The sequence below is a fragment of the Verticillium nonalfalfae genome (genome assembly GCF_003724135.2).
Source record: "Verticillium nonalfalfae strain VnAa140/NRRL 66861 chromosome Unknown scaffold_19, whole genome shotgun sequence".
Classification (NCBI taxonomy): domain Eukaryota; kingdom Fungi; phylum Ascomycota; class Sordariomycetes; order Glomerellales; family Plectosphaerellaceae; genus Verticillium; species Verticillium nonalfalfae.
Genome location: NW_021167244.1, coordinates 100,199 through 121,076, shown reverse-complemented (window position 1 = coordinate 121,076; position 20,878 = coordinate 100,199). Strand labels below are relative to the sequence as shown.

The 20,878-nt window shown below is 50.3% G+C and overlaps 7 protein-coding genes across 7 annotated transcripts; 5 read left to right on the top strand and 2 right to left on the bottom strand.

Annotated features, from left to right (window-relative positions):
• Positions 1–1,709: 1,709 nt before the first annotated feature.
• On the top strand, positions 1,710–2,057 carry D7B24_003228 (uncharacterized protein; the record flags this gene model as incomplete). The annotated part of the gene is made up of 1 exon (XM_028637421.1): positions 1,710–2,057. The coding sequence occupies one exon, from the start codon at positions 1,710–1,712 to the stop codon at positions 2,055–2,057; it is 348 nt and encodes a 115-aa protein (XP_028497293.1).
• Positions 2,058–3,111: 1,054 nt separating this feature from the next.
• D7B24_003227 (uncharacterized protein) lies at positions 3,112–4,221 on the bottom strand (the record flags this gene model as incomplete). The annotated part of the gene is made up of 1 exon (XM_028637420.1): positions 3,112–4,221. The coding sequence occupies one exon, from the start codon at positions 4,219–4,221 to the stop codon at positions 3,112–3,114; it is 1,110 nt and encodes a 369-aa protein (XP_028497292.1).
• Positions 4,222–5,027: 806 nt separating this feature from the next.
• Positions 5,028–6,993, top strand: D7B24_003226 (uncharacterized protein; the record flags this gene model as incomplete). Its single annotated transcript, XM_028637419.1, has 9 exons — positions 5,028–5,099; positions 5,165–5,242; positions 5,303–5,509; positions 5,566–5,580; positions 5,627–5,788; positions 5,848–6,169; positions 6,229–6,557; positions 6,612–6,794; positions 6,850–6,993. 9 exons carry the CDS (start codon positions 5,028–5,030, stop codon positions 6,991–6,993), a joined length of 1,512 nt encoding a protein of 503 aa, XP_028497291.1.
• A 4,934-nt stretch (positions 6,994–11,927) lies between these two features.
• On the bottom strand, positions 11,928–12,952 carry D7B24_003225 (uncharacterized protein; the record flags this gene model as incomplete). Its single annotated transcript, XM_028637418.1, has 4 exons — positions 11,928–12,265; positions 12,507–12,760; positions 12,826–12,851; positions 12,902–12,952. 4 exons carry the CDS (start codon positions 12,950–12,952, stop codon positions 11,928–11,930), a joined length of 669 nt encoding a protein of 222 aa, XP_028497290.1.
• A 713-nt stretch (positions 12,953–13,665) lies between these two features.
• Positions 13,666–15,115, top strand: D7B24_003224 (uncharacterized protein; the record flags this gene model as incomplete). The annotated part of the gene is made up of 3 exons (XM_028637417.1): positions 13,666–14,621; positions 14,696–14,815; positions 14,926–15,115. 3 exons carry the CDS (start codon positions 13,666–13,668, stop codon positions 15,113–15,115), a joined length of 1,266 nt encoding a protein of 421 aa, XP_028497289.1.
• A 738-nt stretch (positions 15,116–15,853) lies between these two features.
• Positions 15,854–17,020, top strand: D7B24_003223 (uncharacterized protein; the record flags this gene model as incomplete). The annotated part of the gene is made up of 5 exons (XM_028637416.1): positions 15,854–15,901; positions 15,969–16,011; positions 16,493–16,570; positions 16,647–16,727; positions 16,794–17,020. The coding sequence occupies 5 exons, from the start codon at positions 15,854–15,856 to the stop codon at positions 17,018–17,020; spliced, it is 477 nt and encodes a 158-aa protein (XP_028497288.1).
• Positions 17,021–18,033: 1,013 nt separating this feature from the next.
• D7B24_003222 (uncharacterized protein) lies at positions 18,034–19,841 on the top strand (the record flags this gene model as incomplete). The annotated part of the gene is made up of 2 exons (XM_028637415.1): positions 18,034–19,728; positions 19,785–19,841. 2 exons carry the CDS (start codon positions 18,034–18,036, stop codon positions 19,839–19,841), a joined length of 1,752 nt encoding a protein of 583 aa, XP_028497287.1.
• Between the last annotated feature and the right edge of the window lie 1,037 nt (positions 19,842–20,878).

The window sequence follows — 20,878 nt, the reverse complement described above, 5'->3', positions numbered from 1 at the left end:
TATCATCCAGTGGGGTCCAACCTGTTTGGGTAAACCAGCTGAAAGCACGGCCATCTCTGTAGGTAGGTACTAAGCTAGGTCTGGTCAGAACACAGTCATGAGTCAGGAATAATGTATACCCAGCAGTGGTTGGAGTTAAGGTCGCCGTCAGGAAAGCCTGCAAGTGAATAAAGCTCCTACACACTCTGCGATAGACGCTTTACCAAGTCAAGGTGCAGAACTCTTTTCAGCTCTTTCGGCTTCATTTCCCGGGGCGATGGAGCTCGGTGGGAAGCAGTGGTTCTATTACCTTCCCCAGAATGAGCTGGACGACTATGGGGTTTCCGAATGCGAACACCTGCAAATGCGAGTTCTATATTTAAAACGGTTCACCTTGGGGAGATATCAGGGAAAGAAGTTGTGCTCAGTACCATGACGCACAAGCCACACACGAAGACTTCCATTGTTTAGACATCTGACACAGACACAACCAGTATGACAAGCAAGCAGATAGGCCTGGTTACAGGAGGTGCGTCAGGCATGGGCCTCGAGGTAGCAAAGTCCCTGGTGTCGGATGGATGGATTGTGTACATCCTCGATCTGAACGCGAGTTCGGGGCAGGCGGCCGTCAAAGCGAATCCTCAACTCCAATTCATTCAAGTCGACGTCGCCTCCTGGAAATCTTTGTCCCTGGCGTTTGACGTTGTATTCAAATCACACGGCCGACTAGATTTTGTGTTCGCCAATGCTGGTATTTTGCAGTTGGAAAACTTTTACAGCAAAGACACCTCGCTTCCGCCATCGGAACCACGCCAGCACAGCATCGATATCAATCTCAAAGCAGTTATCAACACGTGTCACCTGGCACGGCACTATTTCCTCGCTTGCGAGCACCCCGCCCCTGGGCCTGCTCTCGTCATGACAGCCAGCATCGCTTCATTTGTCAGTGGCATTATCATTTCCATTCGAAGCCTATTGCGTTGGTGTCACTAACGGTGAAAAGTACGCTCAAGAGTTCAATCCGATCTATACAGCGACCAAAGCGGGAGTCCTGGGATTCATGCGATCGATTGCTACTCCTTATTATAGGGAGGGGATCCGAACGTATGCGATATGCCCGGGTACAGTCCGCACAAACCTGCTTTCCAGCCTTATTTGGGACAAGTTCCCTGAGGAATACGTGACCCCGTTGGAGACCGTCGTGTATGCTGTAAGGACACTCATGGCTGGCGGCAACATGAGGGACACTCGTGGTCGTACTGTGCCCAAAGGCAGAGATTACGGACTGGCAGTCGAGTGTTTCGTCAAGGACATATTCTTTAGGGATCAGATGGAATTCATCAACGATGGAATGAGACAGATTTGTGAAGCTGCAAGTCTCGAAAATCAGCGAGACAATCTTCACCTTCAGCAGTTCTAAGCGCAAGAGAGTAAATAGACATACACGTCCTATGCCCTGCCTGACAAATGCATGGTTCATTCGCGCAGCAATGTGAAAGCACCGTCCCAGCCGTGCGGGGATTTAATGGTCAGACGCCGCTCACATGAGTCAGTCCACACAATTCCGTATGTCCGTCATAGGCGATTAGCCTTTGCCGTGCGCTAGCAAACAACCCCGTCATCGGCAATCACGGGCGACGGACTACACAGTACATCTCCTTTTAGTTCTCCACATCTATATTGCCCTCTGCAGCTCTGTTGTTGATTTGATTTTTTTTCTCACAAGCACCATGATCACCCCATATCCGGGAGAAATGTCTGAAATCGAAGTACGCGAAGGCGACGGCCAGCACGGACGCGTTTGGCTCATCACTGGGTGCTCCTCCGGATTTGGACGCGAACTCGTCAAGGCTGCGACTTCTCGTGGTGACAAGGTTATTGCGACAGCCCGCAAAGTCCGAGACCTCGATTACTGCTTAGGCACTACCAACGCAAAAGTACTTGAGCTTGACGTGACGGCTCCACAGTCCGAACTGGATGCAAAGATTCAGGAGGCTGTCGCGTTATTTGGAAGAATTGACGTTATGGTCAACAATGCCGGCTATGTCCTATCGGGTGTATGGGAGGAACTGAGGTGAGTGATAATAACACCCAAGTCAAGTCAGACTGCATATGTCATTGACCAACCTACCAAAAGCCCGGATCAAGTTCAAGCTCAATTTGATACAAATCTTTTCGGTCCTCTAAATCTTACAAGGGCTGTCTTACCGCACATGCGCGCCAGAAATAGCGGCATGATCTTATTCATGGGCAGCATATCCGGCTGGCATGGGGTAGGCGGAGGGGGGCCCTACAGCGCAACCAAGTTTGCGCTCGAGGGTGAGTACTGCCGCGGCTCAAGCCTTGTTTCTCGATACCACCCTCCCAGAGAGCAGATCGTTGACGAATTTTAGGGGCTGTGGAGTGCTTAGCCAAGGAGACAAAATCATTCCATATTCGCGTTCATCTACTGGTCATTGGTCAGTTCCGAACGAGCATACTAGATGTCACTAAGAAAAAGGCCGAGCTGGATCCCAATCATGGAGAGGAATGCTATGCTCCCGTCAAAGCTGACATGGCGAGAATACATGCTGCAACCGCTGGAGCTCAGCCGGGAAACCCCGTACTCGCTGCTGAGAAGATTGTTGAGCTTGCCACATGGAATCACCATCCAGGAAAACTGATTAGAGACGAGCTCCCTCTACGGATTCCCTTGGGCTCGGATGCGGTGCAAATCATGAGGATGAAATGCGAGAACACCCTGAAGGATTTGGAGCAGTGGGAGGGTTTTGCTCACTCTACGGACTTCGAGGATAAGCCTGCGGTTCCGGCATACTTGAGATGATAGAAAACCACTATCAATTAGATATCTTTTCCAAGGTGTTCCGGCTCAAAGTGGTAACAGTCTTCCCTCACAAGAGATCACAACTAACGCATTGCCCATGCAGTAGAGCCAATCTGTAGGGTTGAGACTAGGCCGTGTTATCGCCTACTGAATTCCAACATATGTTCATGACGTACATGTTTCTTCCTTCACAGACGGGCATGGTATCGATTTTTGGGGGGTTAAAACTATACAGCATTGCAATCTGCCTACAAACTACTACTTCTAACCCTGATCCAGATCCTGAAGTTGATTTTTGTCCGCAAGAACTATGCTAGGGAGCCCTGAGACTGGTTGATGAATTCTTTGCTGAACGGGTAATCAGTGTAACCGACAGTAGACATGGGGGTATAGAAGGTGTCCCGGTTGTACTTGTTGAGCTCCAATCCCGTCTTTATTCTGAAGGGAAGGTCAGGTGTTGAGATGAAGAACCTGCCGAAGCCAACCACAATATCCTTGTCCGGGAAGTCCTCGTCTACCAGTCTTCGGGCGGTCTGAGGAGTGTAGCCACCGGCGATAAGAAGCGGGCCCTCTCGTGCCTCAACAGCGAATGCGAGTGAGTCGGCAGCCTCGACATCGAGATTACCAGCGATCCTGGACTCAACAAGGTGGATATAGGCTAGTTTGAGTGGGTTCAGTTTCTTGATGATGTCTGTGAACTGAGGAATAGGGTTCTTCATCTTCATGGCATTGAAGGTGCTCCAGGGACTGAAGCGAATCCCAGTCCGCTCAGGCCCGACAGCGTCGCAAACAGCCTGAACCATCTCGAGAGCGAAGCGGGAACGATTGTCGACGCTACCTCCATAAGTATCTGTTCGGTTGTTTGCGGTATCTTGGAGGAACTGATCAATGAGATAGCCATTGGCACCATGAAGTTCGACGGCATCAAACCCGGCTCGCATGGCGTTCTTTGCAGCCTGCGCGTACTGCTGTGCCGTAGACTTGATTTCCTCCAACGTGAGGGGGGCTGGTGCCGGACGATCGGCGTCAACGGCAATATTGCCTGAGCTTCGGAACATGATCTCTTCCTTCTCAGACACGTCCACGCTGGCCGTCCGACCCAGAGCCCACAGCTGGCACACAATGAAAGATCCCTTGTCATGAACAGCATCTGTCACCTTGCGCCAGGCTTCGACCTGCTCCTCGTTGTAGATTCCAGGGACATTGGCGTAACCGCCGTGTTCAGGTGCGATGAAAGTTCCTTCAGACACAAGAAGAGTACCAGGTGTCGATGCTCTCTGACCGTAGTACTGTTCAAAGCTTGGCATGGGGATATGGTTTTCTGTGGCACGGAACCTCGTCAGAGGGCACATGGCCAGCCGTTGCTCAAGCTTCATGTTTCCCACCGTGACGGGTTGGAAGAGCTTCGATTCGCCCATAATTTGGATCACGTTGGGGGGATGCTCCGAGAATGTTGACGTTGTGTAATTTTGGTTTGTAGAAGAAGATGGGCTTGGGGTCGGATTAGTCGTCGCTTTCAATTTGCGAAAATGGTGTCGCAAGCGTGGCCCCGACACACACATTTAACGAATCCAGAAGAGCCATGATCTGCGATGTCATGAAAGTATCTTGGCCACTTGGGTCGTTTTTCGCGGCGAATTCCTGTTCTGGAATTTCTCCGATTTCAACTCATTAGCGGTGCATATGTGCTAGTTCGCAATGAGACCGAGGCCGACGTCAAGACGAACCATTTGCATCCCCATCGACCTCCAGGCTACAAGCTGAGCCATTAGTCATGGCTCACTGGAGCTGGTGACTTGGCTTGGTGTCATGACACATGTTCGTCAGTGCGTTTCCCGGTCGGGATTTCGATCCCGACGGCGGTGGATTGCGGCTGTCTGGCACCGATCTTTCTACCAGCTGAAGGTCGAGTCAGATCCGAATGAGGGTCCTCGCCTAGGGGTCGCAAGAGTCTGGGGAGGAGGATTGTCTGGGGAAAGGCGGGGAGCTTGTACCAGCAATTTAAAGGCAGTTTCCGAGAAAATGGCTGTCGGCTCGTGCTACGGCGTTACTTTACCTGGCTGTGTGTAAACACTTCAAAACCATAAGACGGCCCAGAATCCAATCGCTTATCGGCATGTTCATCATTCAACACCTTCAGCTTCAACGAACAAATAATCGCTGCATTGTTCCATAATCGACGAATTGTCAACTTCACGACAGGCGTATCAACGTCCCTGAAATAATGGTCGAATTTCTGAAGAAGCGAATCAGAGGCAAGGTCATCAAACGAGTCCTCTCGACCAGCTGTGCGATTGTAAGGCAGCGCACACCAGCCCCTTGAGTCTTGAGCAATGCAATAACTTGCTAAAACAAACATAGTCATTCTGCCTCTATGGATATGACGCCGGTGTTCTTGGCGGCGTCCAAGAGACGAAACCGTTCCTGGACGCTATGGGGGTAGGCTCACAAGGTTCCCAGGCGAAGCGTGCGATTGACAGATGACTAAGCATGAAACAGAATCCTACAGGCACCTATGTGATTCCTATGATCGCCTCAGCGTACACCCTTGCTGCGACAGTCTGCTCTCTTGCCGTGACAGTCATTGGCATGCCGCTTGGGCGACGCATGTGCATTCTTCTGGGAAACCTGCTCGTCGTCATCGGTGGTAGCCTCCAGGCATCAGCATGGTCTGTTCCTCATATGATTGTTGGGCGCATCTTTTGCGTAAGTCTCTCTTTTCGAGATACCGAGGATGATCGCTTACTTAAACCGACTATCAGGGATTCGGCATTGGTGTAAGTTCAAATAACGACTGATAAGACAAGTACTGACAGTCTCCAGTTTATATCCTGCTCTATTCCGACATACCAAGCTGAGATGAGCACAAAGAATACAGAACGTGGACCGGATGTGGCTGTTACTTGCGTCTTTCTCGTTTCTGGAGCTGCCATCGCATACTGGGTTGACTTCGGCTTCACCCGCATGACCAACCAGATTTCTTGGGTAAGGAACTATTTACCCAGGGTTCTATTAGTGCCCGACATAAGGCTGATTGCATCAAGCGAGTTCCTATTGGCTTACAAGTCATTTTTGCCCTCTGTGCAGGAGGGCTGGTTTTGCTGCTCCCAGATACACCTCGCTGGTACTACGCGAGAGGTCGAATCAATGAAGGCGACGAAACCATTGGAAGATTACTTGATGCCCCTATTGACGATCCTCGGGTCCTGGAGATCAAACACTCTATCCTCGCAAGTATCGCCCTTGAAGAAAGCTCTCCTGAGCGCGGCTTCCAGATCACGGATCTTTTATGGGACCGCAGCGACTTGCGAGTTGGTCGGAGAATCCGCATCTCGTTCCTAATTCTGGCCATTCAACAAATGATGGGTGAGTATGCGTGAAACCACCAAGAACAGTTGAGAAACTAACTTCCGCCGTTTGAACAGGTATCAATCTATCAGTGTACTACAGTACGGTGATTTTCCGCCAAGTTGGCCTCTCGCAGTTCATGGCCCAGCTTTTGGCTGCTTTGATGAACACCCTCTTTGCTGCTGGCACGATTCCGCTTGTCTACACGATAGAGAAGTTTGGCCGCCGCAACATTATGATGTATTCAGCCGTCGTCCTCACGATGTGCATGGTCGTTTTTGTGGCTATGATTGGACTTCCAAATCCCACCGGTGCGACTCAATGGACAGCAGTTGGCGCCATATTCATTTACAATACAGTATTTGGATATGGGTGGATCGGCGTGTGCTGGCTTTACGGACCAGAGGTATGGCATCACTTTCCGGCTATGCCGACTGAACCAATACACTAACACATATAGATTGCACCTCTTAAACTGCGTCATGCTGGGGCTGCGGCTGGTGCTTTCGGCGAGTGGCTTTTCTCTTTCATAACCGTGTTTGCTGGCGGCATCGCCCTCCAGAATGTCGGTTGGAAGATCTGGATCTGGATGGCTCTTTCTTGCTTCTTGGCCATTTTCTTTGTGTACTTCATGTGTCCCGAGGTACGTTATCTCAAGTCACTATGGCGTTGACAATCAATTGCTAACGGGCTCCCAGACGTCCGGCAAATCATTGGAGGAGATCGACTTGCTCTTTGCGAAGGACGACGTCAAGCAAAGTCTCCTGGCCCGCCAAGTCTTGTCACAGAGAAAACCGGACGAGAAGGGTACGGAGTCACCGATCTGTATAGAGTCTGCCTAAGTTGCACACAGGGTATCATGCAGCTGAATTTCTAGTGAAACATTACCAATGACTACTTCTTCCAGCTCAGAGAGGGTATCAGAGTGAGTTAGCAAGCAGAGCGATGAGGTCTTGGCTCATCACTGCCAGGTGGTCGGTCAAGTGCAAGATGGAGGAACGTCTGAACTCTGGCGCTCCGCAGCTCTTAATGTATGCCTCCATGGCCTCGTACCCTGAGAATATCCTCCCAAGCCTCATTTCTTAGGTCAAGTCGCAGATGCCCCATCGTGCACATAACGATCATCCCAACCAAAGTTGTCATGGCCCTGCACCGCGTTAAGCCGCCTACTAAATATTGGAATAAAGTGCTGACTGTCGCCAACCAATGCCACAAGCTCGGCTTTTCTGCTCTTCAATTCATTTGAATGCCGTCTACAGATCAAAGATCGTACTAAAGCCCTTGTGAGAGGGAAGGAGGGGCCACAGCGCACGGGTTGCTGGAGGTTAGGCATTGTGGGCCATGTGGCTCTATGCGATTGCTTCCATCAGTGCAATGCGACGAGTCGACGCTTTCTAATAACTCAACGAGCACAAGATCATACGTCCTTCGATACACGAATTAATGATCAAATTCATGGTTTAAATATGCGTTAAGTGCCTAGCCTAGCATAAATGGACATCGTTTAGAGCGAACTCATCCAATCAGTATGATTCTTTCATCAGAGAATTCCAAGACTTCACTCATTCAGGAGTAGTTGAGAAAAGCGCTGCAATGTTCCTGAACCCTGATGCAGCACGATCTGTGGCCGCCCCGCCATATCATACAGTAGACTGGGTTGCTTGAGAGTTGGTCGCAACGTGGTGTTTCAAATAAAGAAACGGATAGTTCCTCGCTCGATTGCGCATTGAAAAATTGCATACCGGCGAAAAGTATGATTTTAAGAATGGCCGGAAACCTAATTCCGCTACATGTTCCCCCCGAGTGATGAGTCGGGTTTCAGTCCCGGGCCCAATCGCCTTAACTAACGTGAAATCCCCCGTACCCGAGCCGAGGGCCTGGATGATATCTGTCAGCCGAGCTATCATCATGAATATAGACACTTCGGACTACCGTACTCGAAAACGAGCTCCGAAAGCCTGCCTTAAGTGCCGAAGCAGAAAGGTTCGGTGCGATGTGACAAGGACGGGTCAACCATGTACCAATTGCCGACTGGACGACAGAGACTGCGCCGTAATCCCTAGAGTCAAAGTTCGGTATGAAACGTATGTTCGTTTAACTACCTCGCTAATTGTCCTGGACAGACATCGTCACCCTTCTGAAGCTCCCAAAGAAAGCGCCGGTCAAGAGGGTGATCGGTTACAACCAAATATCAACAGTCCGTGTGGTTTGGATGACTTGACAACGGGAGAGTCCGTAGAAACGTGGAAGGACGTGGATGCTACCAGGGCACCTGACAAGGATCAGTCCCGAATCAGATGGTTAGGTGACCTAATCAATTTCAAACTTAATCAGCGCTAACATTTCAGTCTTCCAACACACGTCAACAACTGGGATGATGTGGGCAGCTCAGGAATCCGCAAGGGTGACCTTCGCTTCCTTGAAAAGCAAGGCTGCTTCCGCTTGCCCTCGACCATCATCTTCAATGAATTCATCAACAAATACTTTCTCCATGTACACCCAATGCTCCCTATTTTACATGAGCACAAACTTTGGGCTCGGGGAGAATCTGTTGGTGTTTCGGATAGTTCTCATCTGTTAAAGAAGATCCCTATGGTTCTCGTCCAGGCCATGCTATTTGCTGCCTGTCCAGTGCGTCAAGCTCGGGTTTTCCTAGTTCCAATTTGATCAGGCTGACTGACTATGACACAGTTCGTATCGTATCACACGATAAGAAGCCTAGGCTATGTAGATATAGTCGAGGCTGAAGGTTCACTGTATGCTCGGACAAAGGTGTTAAATTCTGTATACCTCCATCAAAAGTACAGAGTTGCTGACAGACTACTGTCTCCTAGCTGCTGCATGACTTCGATGTCAGCTCAAATGATGTCGTAATGGCTCAAGCGGCACTGCTATTGACATACTGGGCCTCGGCAGTGTCAGGGCAACGTGAGCAGCCCAACAGCAGATGGCTTCGGACTGCTGTTAATCATGCCAAAAAGGCCGGCGCCCATGAATATGCATGCCAAGATGCGCTTGACTGTCCAGAACGGCAAAATGAGGCCAAACGGCTATGGTGGGGTTGTGTAATTCGTGACCGCATCATGTCACTCTGCGTTCGACGCAGCATTAACATAACAAGAGACGATTTCGATTTTGGCAGCCAGCCGCGTCTTAGCATCGAAGACTTTCAAGACGAACTTCACGCATCGCGGGTCTACAACACTCATGTCAAGCGGCCGTTGGTCCGGACAGTATTGTTGCTGGTGGATCTTTGTGTTGCACTCACGGAGGTCTTGAGCCTCGTATACCCTCAAACCCGCCCTGAAAATGGGGTTTCAAGGACCAGCCAATGTGAAATGGATTCATTAATCGCTGCACACAAAGTCTTGGAAGAGTGGCACAAGAGAGCTTTGGTGACCGAAGCAGCTGGGTCACGCACTTCGTCAAAGTCTGGCACTACTAGCCAAAGTATTGTAACAGCAGATTCTCCGTTCAGAGATCTTCTGTGGATGTACTATCAGTAAGCCGGCATTTCAATCCATGTTCGAGGAGCCTAAGCTCATTGACTCACTCTCATACTTTAGTTCTGCTAACATCGCCGTCTACAACTATGACATACTCATGTCCGCTCCATCGATGTCTACATTGTTCGGCCGTAAGCCTAACGCAAGGTGTGCATTAATTGAAGCACAACTCAGACTTTCAGAGGAAATGAGAGCCATTACGAGCATCATCGGCAGACATCTCGATCTTAAGCTTTCGAGAGGCTTCCCAAGTGCCATCGTTGGTTGCGCAGCTTTACCCCTCGCCTTACATATCCTCGGGTCCAAGCTTGAAAGTATTGGCGTCGCGCCAGATTTACCACTATGGCCACAGGACAGCCATGGTCAGGAGAGACTTGATATCTTGCTGAGTGTCATGAAGGAATGCCATGAAAGATATGAGGGAGTTGAGTGGATATCCCAGGCGATACAAAGCTTCTTGGTCGATGCCGATCTGTCAACTACATCGTTCCCTCAAGAATATCTACACCAACCCGAAAAGTCCGGGGCTATTCCTTCGGGCAGTTCGATTGCCAAACTAACACTTTACCTCAGGCTGACGTTCACAATCGATATGAGTCTTAGTCAGGGGCGGTTTCCTTTGGAACACGATTTCCCACATGAACTCAGACGACGTACTAGCCTTTCTGGCTCATCTGACATAGGTAGAGAGGTTCGGTTGACAGCAGAAGCGAGTGGGAGTCATCTAATCCAGACATTCTGCGACCCGCCACCAGAATCTCTCAGTGGGTGGGTTGAAAACGACAGATCCTTGTACTTTCTCTATGAGGTCGGACTAGGCCAACGCCTGGGAATTTGATAGTCCAGGCACCTTGAAACTACTGGTTATATCAAACATGGCTATCCGATACCATTGAGATCTCTTAGTTGCATCATTGTCATGCTCGATACTTTGTCGCCTGATCCCACAACCTTGATGTTGCCAGGCAAGTGAAATTGGGGTGTATGGCCAGGCCTTCCGGCGGCCGGCCATTTGAAGAACAGATTGCTTTCTGTCATACCTACGCTTTCATCGGATGAAAATCAAGCCTAATTGGTCACGAACTATTAATTCCTCGTGCGAAGAAGTATTCTTAACTAAAACAGGTACCTGCATAGGCTTATTCCCTTGTGGAATTACGATGGACATGGCTTCGAAGCGCAAGAGGCTATGAAATTGCCATGTGAACTACTGTTAGTGACGGAAATTTGTGCCATACATTCATTCAGTGACAATCTTCTTGCCTCATGGGTGTACCGCTCTATTGCTGAAACCAGTCTTGAGCTTGTGGAATCAGCAGACACATTGCGAGGGATGGTAATTGTGCTGAAGGTCTCATTGCAATGGGAGATTTGTACCTTTCTTCCATGACTAAATTTAACAAGGAACACTTTTATCGTTATTATAAACCAATCAATGTTGAGATTCAAATCCTAGCAAAGTCCTGTTCATTTTATACTGGGCTCCAGAACTTCTCAGATACTGGAGCTGGCCCTCAATATTTGAGGTTTATCAACACTGTCTTCGGCTCAGTAAATGCCCTAAGCGCATATTCGCCCATTTCTCTTCCGATCCCACTCTGTTTTGATCCACCAAATGGTGTCGAGCAATGGATAATGCTGATACAGTTGATGCCGACTACTCCTGAATCGAACAGCGTAGCTAAGCGAAGAGCCCTATTGATATCCTGGGTAAAAACGCCAGCCATAAGTCCATAGATGCTGTCGTTTGACTTTTGAATGACTTCATCCTCTGTTTCAAATTTATTGATGACAGCAACGGGGCCAAAGATCTCATCCTTGTATATAGACGCTCCCGGTTTCGTATTGGCGAACAATGTTGGTTGAATAAAATATCCCTGGGACATGATTTAGCAACCTCCTCTTGGTTTCCTTCTGTGGTAGTCTTATTCGAGGAGAGGACTTTTCGGTTACATACCTTGGATCCTACAGCAGCTCCGCCAACAATCAAGTCACCCTCCCTTTTTGACTGAGCATTATGAATGAACGTCAAAATCCGATCGTACTGCGCCTTATCTACAACAGGCCCAATCTGAATTCCCTCTTGGTTGGGATCACCCATGACATGCAGTTTATCTCTCAAAGCCTTCGAGTATGCATCGACGAATCTGTCATAGATGCCAGATTGTACATAAATACGGGTGGCGGCGAAGCAGATCTGCCCACTGTTGGATGTCAAGGCGTTTACGGTCCTACTCATAGTTTGTTAGCGATGCATCGCAATACAGGCTTCAGAAGGGGATCACATGCCACTCGACAGCGTTCTGTATGTTGGCATCATCAAAGACGACCGCTGGGCTTTTACCACCCAGCTCAAGCGTGACTCTTTTGAGGTTGCTGCTTGCCGCTAGTGATTGGACGGCTTTTCCAGTGGGAACACTGCCCGTGAAGCTCACCTTGGCAACATTCATGTGCGAAGCCAAGAGTGCGCCAGTACTTCCGTCGCCGCCGAGAACTTGAAAGACGCCGGGCGGAAAGCCTGCTTCGAGCACAAGTTTGCCGAGAGCTGCTGCGGCGAAGGGTGTCTTCTCACTGGGCTTCAGGATGAACACGTTGCCTGTTGCCAGAGCTGGAGCAGCCTTCAGCCCCATGGAGGCGATGGGTCCATTCCAGGGAATTATGCTTACAAGGCCGTTAGTAGAAGCGAAGAAAAATAAATTCAAATCGGCAATCTTACCCAGCGACAACACCCAGTGGTTCATTATGAACGACTTTGTAAAAGCCGTCGTCAGCCGGGAAGTGTTGGCCACTCTGCTTGTCCGTCCAACCGGCAAAATAGCGAAAACAGGTGATCGCAGTATCAATCTCACCCTTTCCGAAAGGTAAGCGAGGTGCACCGAGGGTGAGTCTGGTGAGGCTAGCCAAGTATGGCTCGTTTGCTTCTAGAATGTCCGCAAACTTGAGCAGTATAGCTTGACGCTCCTGGCCCGTCATGGACCTCCATGGCGAACCAGGCTTGAATGCTTCCTGCCCTGCCTTGACAGCCGCGTCGACATCCTCTCGGCCCGCGACTGGGACATGGTCGCTGACAAGCTCACCAGTGGCCGGGTTGGTGACTGATAGCCTGACTTCTCTTAGTCACCGTAGGATGAGATCTGTTGCGATGAAAGAAATGATTGGCAGTCTCACCGGGTGGTGCTCTGAGGTTTTATATACTATTGCATGATCAGTAGTTGCATGTATTACATTTGTGAGGACAACCTACGTTGTTGTTGATGAACAATTCTGTGAGGTGGCGCTCAATCAGCGGTGACATGATGTCGATGTGCAAGTGAAAGTCAAAACTTGATTGAGGTTTACAGCGATGAGACCGGAGCAGTTGCAAGACAATTTCTACGACCAAATGTACGTTTACATATACTAGAGTAGCGATCTAGATACCCTGATGATTTCCGGACTTGATAGATTGTGGACGAGACCTCCTCAACGAAGCAGCTCGCGTGTTGTCGCCCCTCGCCTCCCTGAGTCATGGCAATCCCACTGGTTCTCTCCTCCGTATTCCCTAGGCGATGCTCCCTTCAGGCGGATCCACACCATGTCTGACATGGAGGCCCACAGCTTGCTTCAACACATGTTTGTCAGCCTCTGTGACCTTGGTGTCGTTTTCCAGCGAATGTTGAACACTCATGACACTTTGCTGCCATGACTCTTGTGGTTGACGCGTGATCTCCGACCCATCTCCTACATCTACTATGAATGCCCCGTGTCATGACAGCGACTTGGACTACTCTCGATACTACGCGTAGGCCACCTGAGATGTGATTCGGAGCCAAACCGAATGCGGAATCGCTTGACCGGACGCGACACCACGCACACCCCAGAAGCCCGATACCTCTGAGCTGCGACTCGGCCCGATCCTGAGGGTCACTCCCTGACACAATCTCTTGCATGCCGGCCTCCTACCCTTGGTCATGTCATTTCCTATCCACTTTGCTCGACATTTCCGCAATTTTCATGCAGACAACCATCATGGCCGAGGCCGGAGAATTCATTACAGTGGCCACCAGTCCGCCTTCCACTTCAGCCAAGCCTCAACGGAGGTCCCGGGCCGTGTCCAACCTGACGCGACAGCAAGTCCAACACAAACGAGATCAGGATCGTAGGGCGCAACGCGCACTCCGGGAAAGAAACAAGACCCGCGTCGAATCTCTCGAAAGCACAATCACTTGCCTGAAATCTACTCATGCTGAAGAGATTGCCGCTCAAGAGAGAGCCATCAAAAATTTGAACGATGAGGTTAGACAATTGAGGCAGCAGATTCAACAATTGTCAGCGTCTGGAACTGCGACCAGCACAGGGTTGCACGCTTCTGTAACGCCCTCAGCTTCGTGGACGTCCCCTTCAGAGGACTTACCCGTCGTCGAAGATGAGGACGGACGATTGCCGTGGCAGCCCGGCTGGTTCGCCATGCCAGATGTCCTCCCCCGGGCACCTCAGGTAGGAAAGAGGATCGGTGATCCCGGCATACAGACTTCTCCCGATACCTGCCTTTCACGGAACGAAAATGCGGGTTCTGAAGATGAGGAATCATCTAACGCTGCATCCACATCTTGCAGGCAGGAGAGCGTGGCTCTTGCAGTACCCTTTTCAGCGCACACCCTCAAAGGGTTGACGACGAGGCAATCCGGCCCCTCGGTATCAGACGCTGCATGTCAGACGGAGCTGGCTACAACCATATGCACAGCCCTTCCACGCCATTTACCGCCAAGCACGCCCTTAGACCACATTCTCCTTGGCTTTCTCCGTTTTCATTCTCACCCGACTTCCACAGATGCCGCACAACCTCTCATGGGAGGTTCGGATGTGTCGCTGAAGGCTTACCTCCACCCTGAGCTCTCTGGCAGCATCGATCCAATCAGCAGGCTTATGAACGAGGTTCTGTCCACGTTTGCCCACGTCCGAGCACCGGAAAAGATTTCCTTCATGTATGTCATGCATCGAACAATGCGAGTAAGTCCGAGACCCTTGGCCTCTGACGCGTTCTTTTCATGACTGATAGCCGTGCGCAGTGGCAAGTCTACCCTGCGAAGTCCACTTTCGCCGATCTACCACGCTGGCTCCGACCTACGGCAACCCAGATTACGGTACCGCATGATGCTTGGATAGATAACATACCATGGTAAGCATTTCATACAAACTTGACCGACTCGAAGCCTGACGCAGCAGGCCTGGGGTTCGCGATATGCTGATCGAGAGCCCCAACAAATATCCGTTTTCTGTGTTTTCCAGTGTCTACTCCCAATGCGTCACAGTCAACTGGCCATACGATGTCGAAGACATAATTTCGGAACAAGGCCATGATTTGATACCCAACAAAATCTTCGAAAAGCACATTCAGCGCCTCGGCAATTGGACAGTATCACGAGATTTTGAGGAACTTTATCCCGAGATGGTCCGTGCAATATACTCACGAGACTGAGCTACCCGATCATGCTCTGGGTTAATATGAATGAAAGCGTGTGGAGTTGAATTAATGTGACCGCTTACTGCGAAGATGATCAGCAGATCATATCGCGAGATCGCCCAATGACTAAGTGATATCGACAGTGCTTCACCAGTCACCTGAGCAGCCGACTCCTCATGCCCTCGATGTTCGGTTCTATCCCAACTGCTCAACCCTGACCAGACCCACGCCTAGCCGGTGGACTTAGTCCACTGGCCTAGTGTTGCGTTGCATGGCGCGTTGGGGCTGACGTTACGCCCGCGCCAATATGCTCGTCGTTGTCATGAGTAAGAACGAGGCTTGTGGTCAGTCAAGACATGAGTCAGGCTAGGAGATCCCCAACATACCACATGCTTCTAAGGCATCACGACAATCTACGAGGTAGTTCTTGAAACCCGAAACGCGGGGTATTCAAGACTGCCTTAGGCTTCGGGTTCTTTTAGACTGTGGGGAAACTAGTGGACAGCTCCCCAGACGAATCGTCCTGAAGTACCTGGGTATCTGGGTTCAGAGCGACGTCGAGGATGCCTCAGCAAACGAGCTAAATAAGAGAGTTCGCGGTTTCCAAAGCACCCCAAATCAACTCAATTCTCTATCTTGAATACTCTGCCTATCATTTGGTCGTCTGTATTGTCTTTACCCTGACATCGACCCCAAAACCGCAGACAGCACCCTTGAAACGTACCCCTTCCTCCTCCAGATTCACACGTCACCATGGGTTCTCTTCCAACTGAGACGATGCTGGCAGCACAATATAACACGGTACGTCCATAGAAGTCCTGCATCTTAACAACCACGCAAGTGCCTTGCCCTAACATAACTGGTGCAGGCTAAAAATAAGGTGGAGGTCAACGAGGTTCCGATTCCAAGATGTAAGGACAACGAAATCTTGATGAAAACAGCTTGCGCCACATTGTGCCATTCGGATCTTGTAGGTACTTTTCTATAATTGAGGCTTTGTTTCCGTATGGGCGCCAAGACACGATGGACTTCATCTCGTTCGTCGGCGCATAACTCACGATATCGTCAACCTTGCAGATGCTCTTTTGGGGGCACACGGCCGAGAAGCCCCCAACGAATACGATGACCATCGGACACGAGAACACCGGCACCATCGTAGCAATGGGAAAAAATGTTCGGGGGTTCGAAATCGGCGACAAAGTCGGATGCCTTGGTTGCAGTTCTGCGTGCTGTAGGTGTGAGACCCGCACAATTAGATCGCATCAGACCTGACCTCGGCCTTTGTAGACGAATGCGAGGGTTGCCAAGTCCACAACCTCTTCTGCGACAAGGGTACCCAAAGGCTACACGGATTTCAAACCGCAGGCCATTTTGCAGAATATTCTGTCACAGATTATCGAAATGCTATGGCGTTGCCTGACGGAATGGATATGATCACCGCCGCGCCACTCTTCTGCGCTGGTATCACGGGTAAGATGCCTGCTCGATGCTCTTCCAAGTGACGATGAGTGTGAAGGGAGAAACTTAATTGACGATCAATACTCAGCGTATCACTGCGTCAAAGGTTGCAACCTCGTCCGAGGTCAATGGATCGCGATCATCGGCTGCGGCGGTCTGGGCCACTTGGGTATGTCATCTCCAGCGTCAAACGAGCGCTTTCAAAGAGAATTCTGACGCTCTGTCCGAATAAAAGCTGTACAGTACGCCAAAGCAATGGGGCTCAAGGTTATCGGGCTGGACATTTCCGATGCACAACTTGAAGATGCGAAAGCCCTGGGTGCCGATGCTACCTATAACACCAAAACCGACATTGAGTACGAGGCGAAGATTAAGAAGCTCACGGAAGGCGGATGTCATGCAGCTGCTGTTTTCAGCGCCTCTCACGTTGCTTATGGCGATGCTCCTAGAACACTACGGTAGGTCTCTATACAATCTTGCACCATCGAGATAAATCAATTGTTGGTTAACGGAATTACGCACCCGTCTAGCATTAATGGATTGCTCATGGTTGCCGGTATACCTAAAAGCGAGCTCTCCATCTCAGCCCTCGACATTCTTTTGGGAAAATTTCGCATTGCGGGCAAAAGCAGTGGAATTCCACAAAACATGCCAGAGGCTATTCACTTCAGTCATAAGCATGGCATCAAGTCCCATGTAGTGGTTTACCACGACATTAATGACATCCAAAGCATGATTGACACAATGGAGGCAGGGAAAACAGCTGGAAGGCTCGGCATTGTTTTTGATTAGTACTCATATACTTCTGAACTCGATCCTGCTTCCAGATATAATGATGGCAGGCAATTATTTAACGCTTCTCAGCAATGCTTCCCAGCGTTCGATGGTGCGAATTCGTATTGCGGTTAATGACTGGACGGTGTTGGCCTCTGGGATGAGTGCGGCCCCGAACCTCGGACACTGAATTTCGGTCGGGGGCCAGCCGCAGCAGTGCCTGGATGTGAATTCAGGCCCGCCGAACAACCTGTCGGTTGTGCCTCCAATTGTCGCCACGCCGCACTGCATTGCCTCTTTCTTGACATCTTCGCCGGGGGCGGGGCTATGCTGTTGAGATGCGGGATTACGCTTTATCTTGGCTTTGCTGATCATGTCGCTAAAGGTGTCACATAGGGTCTTCCTCCACCCACAGACCTTCGGGCTTCGCGACCTGCGGACTCCGCTTTCGAGGCCCAGCAATCGGCACCAATGCACCGCTCGCCCGCCCTCGATTCTTGGAGCCGTTTTGGGTCGGCGATTTGTTGTTCAAGATGTCTTTGATCGTCTGCCTTGAATCTGATATTTATTGACGCTCTCCCAATGTTGGATTCATCTGCCATTGTAATGCTGCATCCAGTTCAAACTTTGATCCACACCGCTCAGATCGTGCATCGCATTGGCATACCTATTCTCGGACACAACATTACAGCCTGAACATCATGACTTCTAGTCTCGTAGATGAGGGTAAAAAATACGCCCTCAATGCGGCTAAGAAGGCTGTGAAAGACATCACGGGTAGTAATTCAAAGAAGAAGGCAGACAAGCCCCTTGGCGATAAGGACGATCCTGTGGACGGTCTTGTCCGCGTAGCCGCCACTGTTGTCGGCTTCACATCAGAAGCAATTCAATATCGAAAAGACAAGAAGCTTCAAAAGACCGTCAATTCAAACAGTCAAGTGAGCCCATCCACCATCGAATTACTGGAGATGAAAGCAGACGTCTCGGGCCTGAGCAATGATGGCGCGCCCGCGTTGCCAGGGCCTACGTCATCAACGCTGGATCCGAGTGAGAGTCACTGGCGGAGGGATGAAGAATCACAAACAACACAAAACGCAGCTCATTTCAAGAGCGAGGCTACATTGGTCGACAGGAGCCAGCCTGCGAGCCAGCCGACTGTCAATGGGACGATACAAAGTGAACAAGACGCCGGCCCGTCCACGAAGGAATCAAACGATCTAGCGATCGCATTTCTCAAGCGACATCCATATGAGGGCGGTGATACTACAGACGAGCGAATGGCGTCCGCAGTGGTGTTGCCGCAGAGACGTCCCAAGAACAGAGCGCGCGGATTCGTAAGAGCGTACGCACCAGTTCTCAACACCGCAGGCATCGATCAAGCGACCTTTCTCGACTTTGTTGACACATTCAATCAATCGCTTGAGCCAAACCCATATCTGAATGTCATCAACCTCGCTGGCTTTGCAGGCGAGGCTGCGCCTGATCCATTTTCCCTACTCATCGGGTTGGCCGTGGACGTGGGCACATATGCTCTCCTCGAGGCCGACAGCCGCAACCGGTCGTCTAGGTTCCTTGATCGCATCAACGCTGGTTTCTTCATGCCCCGAGGCCTTGCATGCTTTTGCGCCACCTGGAGGTCCGACGCAGAGAGCCAGGAGAAGCTGGTCACAGCTGTTGACTTTGAAGGCCAGACGTTCGAGGCGCCTACGGAGACAGACTTCATACAGCAAGCGAGGAAGGCGATGCTGCAGAAGTCCTCGAGAGACGATATGGTGAACAAACTCCAGCAGCAAATCCAGGACCGCATGAAGCCTTGCCGGGGGGCATTCAATTGGCCCGAGCCCGCACCACTCATATTTCCCTCGGCCGACGAAACAAAAGCTGTCATGTGCACTAAGCCTGACGGAAAGCCGAAGGGCGGATTCGATCGTGGAGAGATTTGGGCCGACAACTTCTCTGATAGGCGCGCGCAGGCCAAGTGGATGCAGAAGAATCCCGGCTTCAATGTTGCTGCATCAATGCCGAAACCAGAGTTCAAATCTCGATATGCAGACCCAAATCACCCAGCTTCGAGTGGGGACATCGTTGCGTTTATAACCGCCGGCAAATGGTCTACCAGAGGACAGGTAACGGCTGCAGGACCTGTCCTCATTCCAGCAAGTCAGGATTCCGATGGGGAACAGCAAAAGTCTGGATCTGGAGAAGAACGGGAGACGAAAATGGCAGCCATAGATGAGCATGAAGAAGAGACTGAGAAAGACCGAAACAAAAGGCTCAAAAAAGAGGAGAAGGAGAGGAAGAAACAGCTGAAGAAGGAGTTGGAGCTAGAGAAAAAAAGGGCGAAGGAGAGCGGCAGTAAATATTCCGGCAATGGATTCAAAAGTCTTTTTCAAAAGGTACGCGTCAGTCAATTATGGACTAAGTTATGCATTCAAACTGATCTCAGATTCAGGATGTTCTTTATCTGATCATCATCGACATTCGACCAAACCCTGAAAACAGCTGTTAGTACGACACGTTTGTTGAAAGTTCGTGGCATGGGAACTTGGAGGGTTTTCGGCTCACACTAGAATGAGGGGTACCGGAACATACGGATCACAAGAGATGAATGATAGCAAACCTCTGATCTGAGCAAACTGCGTTTTTGGCAGTCGTTCTTCCTCGATCTTTTTGTATCGCTTTTATGGTCTCAGAATGCCATCTCGTCCGACGGTATTCACTGATGGCGCTCGCTTAATATAAAGACTGGCAGGTCCAATGAAGTCGCCCTTCTTTTTCTGTCGGCCAAGATCTCATCATGATTCAAGAACCGCAAGGGTTAACAGTTCCCTAGCTTATTTCAATTCCATGGATGTAGTGTGCGGCGTACCGAGCACAAGTTCAAGGTCGTATCCAAGTGTGCATCTGCGAAGACCGATAGACAAGCATCTCATCTGGTTCAGATCTCATCTGGTTCAGATCCCCCCTGATTATATCTTGCCAAGATACTCATGTCCCCAGGATCCGTCGCCACGGGGCCTGTGAAACCCTTGATGGTCGAGTATTGATGTCCCTGGTCTAACCGGGCTGAAAGGTCTCGATGAACTTCCAGAAGCCTTCAGCATGAATCCATCCGAAGGCTTCAAACAAGAGGTTTGGGTATACCACCCAATCAGACGAATTTTGTTGACAATCGTGTCCGCGATGATGAGACAACTCACTTTCAGCTTGTGACATATCTTAGACCTTCGCACTTTTACCCGTACAGCCAGCTCGAATTCTGCTAGAGCTATGAGAGATACATGCTTCAAGGAAGTTCAGCAGGTAACCGACTCGTTTTTGCTTTGTAGAAGACGGCCGTACGGACTGAAAACGGTCTTAAGAGCCGCGACACGGGAGTAAAGGTAGAAAGACTAGCGACAGGATGGCCGCTGAATGTCCGAGCCAGGAGGCACGCGATGCATACCAATAAGCCATCGGACTAGCGAATCAACCTTCGCATCCAATAGATTAAGGTGTGGTGTGATAAGGTGCAGCCGGTCGTGGCGTGCGTGGTCACGACCCCCC